Raw genomic sequence first — 11,778 nt, 5'->3', positions numbered from 1 at the left:
ATAGGTTACGAAACTCTACAATTTATTATTTTATTAATATAAATTTCCAATGAATTCAAATGTTTCATTAATTGATTCAGAAGTCATTTTGCGATAATATCTATCCATTTTTAATTTGAACTTTAGTTGGAAAATACCACTATTTCATAAAATCTATTATGAAACGTGTTGCGATGAATTTCATGTACGGTATTTGAAAATAATTTAGATTTTAAGAAGCAATGAAATTTACAAAGTAAAACTTAACATTAAAATTCGGAAGTTAAAAAAAAAACTTATTGGATATATAAACGAATAAGTACTTTTATTTTTAATAATACAGTACCTACCATGAAATTTGTATTTTAAATTAATTCAAGACAAACGTGGATTTTTTCAGTTCTCTAGCGTAAAAACGTACATAAACTAACAAACTAAACATCACGCCGCTTCCCCGCAGGGGTAGGCAGAGAGAATAGAGCGCCACACCACTCTGTCCTTGCAAACATTCTTCGCCTCTTCCACGTTCATGCATCTCCTCATACATACTCGCCGATTGTTACGACTCCTAACCTGACCACTTTCAAGTATTTGGCATACCTGATCGTGCCATGTTTTTTTCGGTCTTCCTCTGCTTCTTTTCCCGCTAACATTCGCCTCATAAATTTGTTTTACCGTTCTTTCCTCACTCATTCGTTCTACATGTCCAAACCATCTCAACACACCTTTCTTAATTTTATCGATAATGCTTATCTCAGCTTTGCATTCCTTCCTTATTTCACTATTCGTACATCTATAGTACATCGTTTTGTCGCACATTCTTCTGAGAGATCGCATTTCTAAGCAACGTATTCATCGTTTGAAATAACAAGGACAAAAACAAAGATATCGATCATAAGAAAGATAAAAGATTGTTTGTCTATGTAAAAGTATTTAAAAAAAGTTTCTACAAAAAGCTCACCACCACTATAAGTAGTACGTGTTTGTAGATTAGTGGATATCCATCTTCTCATATCTTTTTCTTTGCAAAAAACAAAATCAGAAATTTTTCTCAGAAAAATTTCTGAGGGTCGTGACTCACGATAATTTTTCTGCATAGAGCATTGCTTTATCGTTTTTCGTAGTCTGATCACAAATCAAACCTCCGAACAAAATAAGGTATGGTGACAAATTTATTGTCATTTTTATAATATTTGGTATTTTCGGATAGGTATAAAAACAATAATAAATTTTCGCGACACGACGTGGGCCACGATGCAAAGTATTTTGGTTCGCTTTCAAGCAAATTGATGACATCATGGTATAAGATATTTTAGTCGAGTATCATACAAAACAAAACAAAATTCGATAATTTGTTTGGGTAGGAACCTAGAAGTACCTACATCTAGATAAATTGCATCGGATTTATCAAATAGTACTTACTTTGTTATGTTGAATAATTTATAAAGCACCATTTTCGTATAATACTACCTGAAGGGTCGTTTATCTGTGACATTAAATGATACATTGTTTATTCTTGGACGAAACAATAATAAAAGATAAGTTAAAGGTTTACTTTCTTTTGGGTATAGTTTCAGATTGCCTGGTCAAATTTTTCGCATCAGACACATTTAGTTCGTTAGAGTCGCATGGCCTACGAACGCCCTATTAATACATTAAAAAAAGATTGTGTCGAATGAACTCAATTTTTAATTTTAGTTTAACTTGGTAGATAAATACCACTTTTACTTAAAATCTTTTGCGTCACGTGTTCCTATGCATTCCGCATCATTTTTAAACGCTGAATGTGAAGCTAAGTCTAAATTTTAGTATTGTGTCCTTGGTAGGTTGAAGGTTGAAGAGGGGGTAGAAATTATTTTTTTATTTTTTTTATTTTATTTCTTTCTATTTTTCATTAATGAGAACATACACAGTACGGGGGAGGCATAAGTTATATTCATATTGTTAATTATGAATTGATATTGTTTCAAAATGTTGCATTTTATGACTTTTCGGATGATTTTTTTTGAATTTCTACGTTATTATTGATAAATTTGTAATCAGAGAAGAAACTTTATATTTTAATATATTACTTTCAAATGGGATTTTACAAGCAAAAGCAAAGTTTTAATTTTTTACACAAACTGATTTAATTTTTTTTAGCTATATTTAATAATACCCATCTTGTTATAATTGGTAAATAATATAATATACTCGTTTTCAGCCTCTAAAATATGATAAAATTTGCTTTGATATAATATTGTTATGATCGATTTTAATCGGAGAAGTTCCGTTATTAATCTTTATTATTATCAAGCAATCAATTAATTCAACCCTTCAAACAACATGACCGGTATTTCCGAGTGTTTGATAATTACTTACTTTTGGATGTTGTGATTAATATACAAACCGAAGACGTAAAGAACGTAAATTATATTTTAGTCATTAAAATGAAATGTATACTAAATATTAAATAACTAAAGTAATAATTTAAACATATTTTTTTGTAGATAATCAAGTTTGCTAGATACAACAAAAAACATTTTTATCGACGAAAACAATATAAAAATAACGTTTTACGATTTTTTTTATTAATTTCACAGTAAAAATAGTACGATTACATGAAAAACAATGAATTACCCTTTTTTATTGGACAAAATAAAATTTAAAGTAAACGGAGTTAGATTCTACTGTTTTTTTAAACAGTTAAAATGGTGAAATATCAAATATAAGGTAAAAATAGTTTTCAATGGAAAACAAATAATGTGTTCAAAATACTTTGAGGAAAATGTTAATGATTGTTCAAAATTTTCTCTCCTTATATCCTCTTGATTTCAATTTTTTTCAAAAATTACTTATATTCAATCTTTATCTATTAAAATCTCTGTACATATGGTAATATAAAACAAACATTTTTTAATCCATTCCTATGAAATAAACATAATTTTTATCTTATCTAGATGTAGAAATATATGCCTAAGCATTTACAGTCATCATCTCTTGCACAATTATAATATAATCATGAAATGTTTGTATTCTTAATTTTTCTCTCTTTTTCTTTATATTAGGTTAAAATGGTTGAAAACTGAAAAAATGTATTGAAAAAGAACTCCACCGACAATACACACAAGGTGGCTTGGTGGAACTCGGCAATTTTTTTTTATATGTTTAAAATTGTGTTTTGTTAACAATTTATGTTAGTAAAAATTAAAACAAAAAATCTATTTATTTCGTTTCCATTAAGACAAACTAAGCAACAGCAACGCGTGGTCAGGTGCTGCTAGCATTTAATCAATTAAAATAATAATATAATAATAAAACCCTTATCCGCACCCCAATGGTGCATAGGGCACTGCGTCATATAAACGCAGTGTCATCTTGATGGTTTACACATGAAGGAAAGGTGATCAACCCTCCGCTTCAGGTACCAGTCCAGGGTAATATTGAATAAATATGACAGTGAAAAAATCACTTATATTTATTTTACCCCCCTTGGGAATCGAACCCGGGACCTCCAGAACGGTAGCCGAGCGTGCTGACCATTACACTACGGAGGCGTAATGGTCAAATATAAAAATTAATTATAAACCCAAAGCTGTTTGACTCAACGTGGAAAATCCCAACGAGGTCGGTAATCAGGGATAAAAGTACTCATATAGGTACTTAATAATTTTTAAAATTTACAAATTTAAAATATGACATTGAGTGTTCTTGAAATATAAACTCGGTTGAGTTATGTCACATTTCAACTCATTTCTTAAACTGTTAATAATCAAAGTCGTAGAAAATTTAATTCTCAATAACTTAGGTTCTCATTTTATTTCTATTAGGATCAATAATTATTGGCTGAGACATGTCAAAGAGAAGTTTAATATAAAATTAGCTTAAATTTGGTTAAAATAGCTTTCAGTCTTCACTTTCAGATTTTTTCCATGTTGAGGTCAAAGCGGACACATGAATTACTTCAAGGAGTTGAAAATAAATCATAAAAAGTTGTTTTCAGTTAATTGATTCGATCAAACAGCGTGTAATCGTTTTTCTAGCAAGTGGTAGTTTGGCCAGTGACGAAGGTTGATTTAAAGGGTAGAGAGGCATGGTTCGTGTTGTCATGAGAAAAAGGTTCGATGATTGATTATTATTTTGCCAGGAGAGAAATATTCATCTGTTTTTTTTTTGGTAAATTAAAAGTGAAGTATAATTTTGACATAAACCACTTGGGCAAATCTTTAAGATAACAAAATTCTTTACTCGAAGGAATACTATTTATCCACAATAATTTTATTTTCTAATTGTTGGTAGCAATAAAAAAATTCATTTTTATAAACAATCTGAGTAATGTAATTATTCTAGTATTTAAAAAAAATTAAGATTTAATAATAAATTTAATATCAGAAATTTCTTGAAAATATTGTGTTCTGAATCAAGTTCTTTAATAAATAAATTTACATGTGAGATATTGATATAAATACACAACTTCACCTTTAAAATAAATTTGTCGAAGCTAAAACTAATAATTTGTGTAAAATCTGTGTACAAAATTCAAATGCACACAAACACATACACATACACACTTATTCTCGTAAATATGTATATATATATATATATATATATATATATATATATATATATATATATATATATATATATGTATATATATATATATATATATATATATATATATATATATATATATATATATATATATATATATATATATATATATATATATATATATATATATATATATATATATAATATATATATACATATATATTTCTCATTTTTTTCTTAGTCTTTTCCAACTTGTTATAATTTTATATGATGGCATCGATTGTTTTTGTTTTACATATGCTCGTTTTATCGTTTGGATTAGAATACAGATACACCCCTTGTCTTTAGTACGGAAATATACCGCAATACGATCTAAAACACTACTTCCTCTCTAAACGCCAAATTCATAGACGATGCGGCGCCGACTTGCCGAAGTATCACCCCTATATTTCAACATTTTTAAGAGGATCTTTTCACAAAAATTAAATAAAAAAAATATTTCGCAATGCGCTAAACATCTTTATTTTTTGGCATATCGCCCAATTCCGCAACATTATCTTTAATTTATTAAAATATAATCATAAAACATTACAATTTCCACTTTTATATTCCACCCATTCCAATATTACAAAGGAACAAAAATATACAGGGTGGGGCGCGGTCACTACCTTTTTTGACATTCTCGACACAAAACGACAGCTACTCCTAGAACGCGTTCCTGTAATGCGTTTTAAAGCACAAGATCTTAATTTTTTTACAGGTTAGTTTAGTGGCAATCATGCCATGGACGAACGAGGAGCGCGCGTTTGCCGTGGAGGCCTACTTTTCCTTCGGCTGTTCCGTCATCACAACTCAGCGTACATTAAAAAAAACAATTCAATTAATTAATTAATAGAATTAATTTTTAAATCAGGTATCAAATATTACGATGTAGGTGGATACGTTCAAGGATACCGGTAGTGTAAAGCAAAAACAAATTGGATCTTCCAGAACCATCAGAATGCCTGAAAACGTCGACAGTCGAAAACGCCATCGTTATATCCATTTCTTCGAGTTTATTGTATCAAAACTCAAAGAAAGTGATAGGGGATGTGTGGTTCCAACAGGATGACACAACGGCTCACAAGACACGAACTTTTATTATTTTTTGCGAGAACACCTTCCCGTACGAAGCACCTCTCTCTTAGGGACAACCTTCAGTGATCAGTGCGATCCCCAGGTTTAGCTCCCTGTGACGATTTTCTTCATGGCTTCATTAAAAAACACCAATCGTCAAAATAAATGCTTTTGGTTAGCTGAAGTACAATATTTGTTGCTGCTTATGTTGACATAGGCACAGATATGCTGGAAAAACTTGACAGAAATGTCAAAATTCACCTACCTTAGCGCATTGACGAGAACAGTAGTAGCCTTCGAGATGCCGTTTTTTAAACATAATGAAATAAAACTTAAAATATGCCCTTGCTTATAGAAAAAATAATTATGTATACTTGTAACACTTTTTGCGTTATGATTTTGTAAAATAAGGAAGTCATCACGCCGAAATGTTTTATGAGTAAGTATATCCTTTCCTAATTATTCTTACAAACTAAAAAATGCCTGAAACATGATTTTCATTTTGCATGCAGCTTATGAGTAGTGTGGTTGTCAATCATGGGTAGAATGGTGAGCGTTAAACGTATGTAATTAATTAAATTAATTAAAGTGATCACTTAACCAGCCTATGACAGGTCATACGCCCTGTAAATATCTAGGCTTGCATATTTTTTTCATCAATGTTGAGATGTCAAAATACGTAAAAATAACTCTCAAATGCAAAACCCAGATTTGTGAACTAGTATTTGGATACACTTTCTTTCATTTCTGTGAGTCTAAGCGGCTCATTATTGAAAATGGGTATCAAATTATGGTAGAGTGAGTTGTGTAGGTACGAACTCAGAGACTCCGACTCAAGAGTCCGCGTCACTAACCACGGGACTATTCCATTCATTTTTTAAAGTTGTATATACGCAATGATCTTGGATCCCTTACACGTGCTAGTACAATTTTCGATAAGTTAACACATAGATTTGTAAATATGGCGAATAGTTTGGAGCTTGTTTAGAAATTTGTGAAATAAATTTGGCTAGTGATTCAATAGATTGAGAAGTATAGCTGATTGTCACGCCATCATCTTAATTTTTCTAAATGTTGTAGTGAAGGTGGTCTCCTCCCTTAATATGAAAGATATCTGGAAAAGTTTCGATTTCATCTCTGTTTTCGTTTTCAAGGATAGATAGGCTCGAGGATATTTGCATTCCATACTCTAAGGACTAAAATCACTTCGTGTTGTGGAAACTTTTTCGAGTTTTATGTAAACATCGACGAGTAGAGCTTTCAGTTCTGTATTGTCAAATAAATATTTCATGATAGCCTGAAAATATGTATACCTCACAGCATAAATATGATATTTGCCTAAATACATATTACAGGCGCCGTTGGGTCGTTGGGTAGGCGTTTGAGTGAGAAACTAGCATTGCGAGTTCAATTCGAAATGAATTATTGAAATATATTTGTTTTATATTGATCGAGTATTTGCGACGTATTTATCACGACTACTTTCAAAATCTTTAAAAATCCTACCTGCCGATAAGCCTCTTAAAGAGAGGTTTTGCAGCTCATTCCTTATTTTAAAAATATAAGAGTCTTTAAGTCGAACTAAGAATTATCGACAAAAAAGTGTTAATAAGATACATCTGAAACTTACAACGTTTTAAACCCGTCTTTAATATCTTAAAAAAAGTTGCTTTTAAAAGGGTCTTTAAATAAAATTGTTTATTGATTTTGATAAATATTTTAGAAGTTCTTTTAGCAGAGGGTTCTAAAACATTAACTAACACTCAAATATGTTTTTCAATTCAAAAAAATATAAAACGAAAGATTAATGTTTTTTACTAATGTAATATTTTTACTATTTATTAATTTATATTGTAGCACAACCAAGGATGAAATTTTGACTTTTAAGCTTTTTTACATATACTACTGTCCTTATTTTTTTTTGTTTCAAGTAAATTGCTTTTTAAGCACAAAAAAATTGTTGTTGAATGTAAGTTATTTTGAATAATTATTAAAAATAATTATTTAATACCAAGTTATTTTTAAGCCAACAGAATGCTAATAATACTTACAAAATATCCTAAAAATCCCGAGCGTTCTTATTTGGTCAAAGTTTATAGGAGACAAATGTCATAGAAAGAGCAATTCCTTTAGTGGCTTTTACATTTCTCACTTTTATCCCATTATTCATTTAATGACCGGAAATGCTTCACCCGGGAAAGCTTCTTTTTTGTTAAAGAAAGTAAACTAGTTAGTGGAGTAAAATTCTGTAGCTTTCCCGTCGTTGAAGTGTTGTATTTTAAAGGTTATAAAGCAATCAAGGTTATTTAACCCTTTTTTATTATTAAATACCTGTTTGTCGAACATAAAGGAAACTTATTTAATTAAGTTGGTTTGTGGAGTCTGGATTTGAGTTTTGAACAAATGAAGGCACAGATTTACTGACAAATTACTTATTGAAGAATAAATTAACTCGTGTCTCTTAGTTACTTAAAAAAAAAAATTACCAAAACTACCAAATCGCAAAAAATTCTTGAAATTACGAAAATCATTTACTTTAATATTATAATGATAATCGTTAATATTATTAAATATAAATTTATCAAAATTTTTTGCTAACGAATATTTGTAATTTTAATTCACTTTGTGATAATATCCATCCATTTTAATTTGAAATTAATTGGACAAATACTTCTAAATAGTGGATGTTATCAAATTTAAATAAAAAATTGAAATATTTATTGACACGTGGTTTAATATTTTCCACATCATTTTCATAAACTATTCAAACCCAAACACGAGGTTTGAAAATGATGGGGAACGAATCGAAAAACGTGTCATAATAGATTTTAAGAAAAAGTGGTAAATACCAAGTGTAAATTAAATTGATATTAAATATTTATCATAAAATTACTCATATTTTGCATTAATTTAAAATAGCTTATTTATTAAATAGTTTATTTCACATTATTACCGACGCTATGCTAAAAAAGTCTCGGAGAAGTTATTTTATTTTTTGTAAAAAGCTTAATCTGGCAGAGATTTTATTTTTTACATATTACAATATTTTGAAAAGAGGCTACCTGTATAATTTCGTATATTTTGTGATGTTATCTTCTATAACATCCGTAGTTATTCTCTTACAATGACTTTATAAATTACGGTACATTTATTTTCTCTGAAGGAGACTCACTGTTCACCTAAAATGACCGCCATTGTTTCAGGTATATTTATTACAATTTCATATTTCTGGAGGCAAACAAAATCTCTCATTAAGTCTCCGTTTAGTAAAGGGCTGGAAAAGCTCTTGGGGATAACAAAGGATAAAATAATTTAAAAAAAGTAATGGTGTAGCTAAGAAAATATTTCTACGGCTGCCGTGAAAAGAATCTAATCATTCATTATGAATAATTGGTGGCTTAAAGATAAAACGTCCATCTTCAGAGGATTGACAGAAGTTCCCATGTCTAGTATTGTAAAAATGATACATCTTTCATTTTCAAAAGGCATATTAAAATAATATAATTATTTCAAACCAGATATGACTGTTAAATATTTTGGTTCGATGGTAGCTCTATAGTGAAAAAAAAACCGCCTCCGTAGTATAATGACTAGCGTGTTTTGTTACTATGTTGAAAGCCCCGGGTTAAATTCCTAAGTGATACAAATAATGTACCTATAAGCGATGTGTCACTCTTATATTTATCAACCTAGAATTATACCCATTGCGCAGGGAGTAAACCTTGTAATCGTGTAATTGATAAACAATTTAATATTCTGTCGATGCGATGTAGTGGCCTGCACGCTATTTGATGTAGAGAAAGGTTAATTTAAAAAAAGAAAAGCCGTTAAAATATTGTTGATTTTTAAATAAATTTTTATTCCTTGTAATAGCAGGGAAGCAGTATAAAAATAACAATACAGGTGAATTATTAAACATTTTTAACTATTGTAAAATAAAATTTATCACAATAATATAAACAAATATAAATCGTACGATTTGGAAACAAAAAAATGTTGCGGAAAGATTTTTATTACCGCCACCCGATTTTAGTTCGGAAAGAAATTTTCGGGCATTTTTTGTGAGCTGACCATCGATTTCTCAACCAATTTACTAATTCAGTGTCTGAGAAGGCTATAACTGAAGTACCGCAAGCATTGTTCGTATGTACCATATGTACATAATATGTACATACATGTGGCGGCAAATAAATCTCTCAAAAGGACGCATTACGGATTCGCAGTTCAGTAAACTGGTCAATTTATTACATTTTGTAGACTTATTGTCCTTCTTTGTGCTGATTTGGCGTCATTGGTATCCTGACCGCAAGGAATAGTTGTTCCACTTCGAGACCCGTCCAATTCTTCATGTCTATCTCATCATGACTTGTATTCACTACGTTGGTTACTACATTATTCGTCCAAATCAAGTTTTTCTCTTTTTATGTTATGAGCTCACGGACCTTAAAAGGCAGTATTATTTAACCGATTTATTTTAGGTTTGTAAAAACCCTTTGCAATTCACATGTTTTCTTGTGGTTAACAAGAAAAAATGAAGAAAACTTTTCCAAAATATGATTATACAACAAAGGTATTATTTTCTCAACAAGAACCTTGTCATCTTTGGGAATAGTACATGTTCATCCCTGAAGATGACAAAGTTCTTGTCGAAACCAGTTGGAGAAAGTACCAAAAATAAAAGTGGTTAAAAACAATGTTTTAATTTTATTTTATGAAGTTAAATAAATCGCGACTTATTTCGACTGTTAAACAACGTATCTCTAAATATTGTATAATACTTTTAGGTATTCTACTAATATTTTCTGATTCTGTTCTTTATATCTGTATACTACGAGCTGTTTAACTAATATTTTCTGATTTTGTTCCACAGGAGCATCTGCCGGGAGGAGTGGCCTCTTCCGGAGCAGTCCTACTACTACTCCATGGCGCTCATGGCGCTCCAGTTCGTGGTACCGCTGGCAGTATTGGTATTCACATATACGAGGATAGCCATCGCTGTGTGGGGAGAGAGACCACCGGGAGAAGCTGAGAATTCCAGAGATAAAAGAATGGCGAAATCAAAACGAAAGGTAGGATTTTTAAAGATAAATATTATTATTATTTCATAATTTTTTAAAATTTCATTTGTTTGTTAAACATAAATTCTTCAAACCCCTAATTATACCCGGTGGTACATAGGCACTGCACCATATAAACGCAGTGATATCTTGATCGTTAACACATGAAGTAATGGTGATCAGCCTTCCGTATCAGGCACTAGTCCAAGGTAATATTAAATAAATATTGGAGTGAAAAAACGCTGATGTTTATTTTGTCCCCTCTGGGAATCGAAACCAGGACCTCCAGCACAGTAGCCAAACCCTGAAACCACCACACTATTGAGGCGAGTATAGTAACTAATTGGTATTAGTTATTTACATATATTTAATATCAACAGTGTAGCAGCGATAAGGCTTAAATTGTTTAGCGAGACTTATGAACGAATTTTTTTGAAAATTTAAAGACTAGTTTTATTTTTGAAAAATTAAAATCAGAAGTTATTTGAAATATGAAAAAGCAATATATTTTTCAAAACTGTAAAATTGATACAGTAGAATTTTTCTCTTATTGAAATATTAATTTATTTACATTTCTGAAGCACAATAGCCGGAATGATGAAATTCTTATTGTTTGCAATAATGACGAGAAGAGTTTTTGTAATTAAAGCTTAATTAATAAAATTGAATTGTTTGAACCCCTTAAATTTTTTTAAAAAAACTCCTCTATTGTAAATTATTTTTAAAATCATTTATGTTTACTATGTGTACAAATCAACGTGAAAAATTCTAATTTTTATCTTCGAAGTATTGTCATTAAGCAAATATCATTGATACTTCAACAGACATTTTTTTAAAGATTGAATTAAAAAATTCTGGGGTTTACAGAGATAACGACTTGGTATTTGCTGGTGTTATTGTTTATTTTATACACTTTGTAACGTAATCATTCATGTAACATCATCAAACAAAATTTCATGGATCAAATTTGTATAAAAGGAAAATAAATAGATTTTTTCTATCTCACTAGCTTATAACATAATTATTTATTCATTTTAAGCAAATAATCAATTACTTTTTTAATGCAAGATGTTATTTTTTAAATTGAAGTATATAT

At 29.9% G+C, this 11,778-nt stretch overlaps 1 protein-coding gene across 1 annotated transcript in view; it reads left to right on the top strand.

The window, feature by feature from the left end:
* LOC148306602 (RYamide receptor-like) overlaps window positions 1-11,778 on the top strand; it is a 95,758-nt gene that overhangs the window by 21,731 nt on the left and 62,249 nt on the right. The window contains exon 2 of the mRNA XM_088264679.1: window positions 10,496-10,694. Coding sequence (XP_088120805.1) covers window positions 10,496-10,694 — 199 coding nt within the window. The remainder of the gene's footprint in view (window positions 1-10,495; window positions 10,695-11,778) is intronic.

The sequence above is a fragment of the Brachycentrus maculatus genome, unplaced genomic scaffold (assembly GCF_059751285.1).
Source record: "Brachycentrus maculatus isolate JH-2025_06_01 unplaced genomic scaffold, ASM5975128v1 h1tg000235l, whole genome shotgun sequence".
NCBI lineage: Eukaryota > Metazoa > Arthropoda > Insecta > Trichoptera > Brachycentridae > Brachycentrus > Brachycentrus maculatus.
Note: the sequence above shows the minus strand (reverse complement) of the source record. Positions and strands in the feature narration are given on the sequence as shown.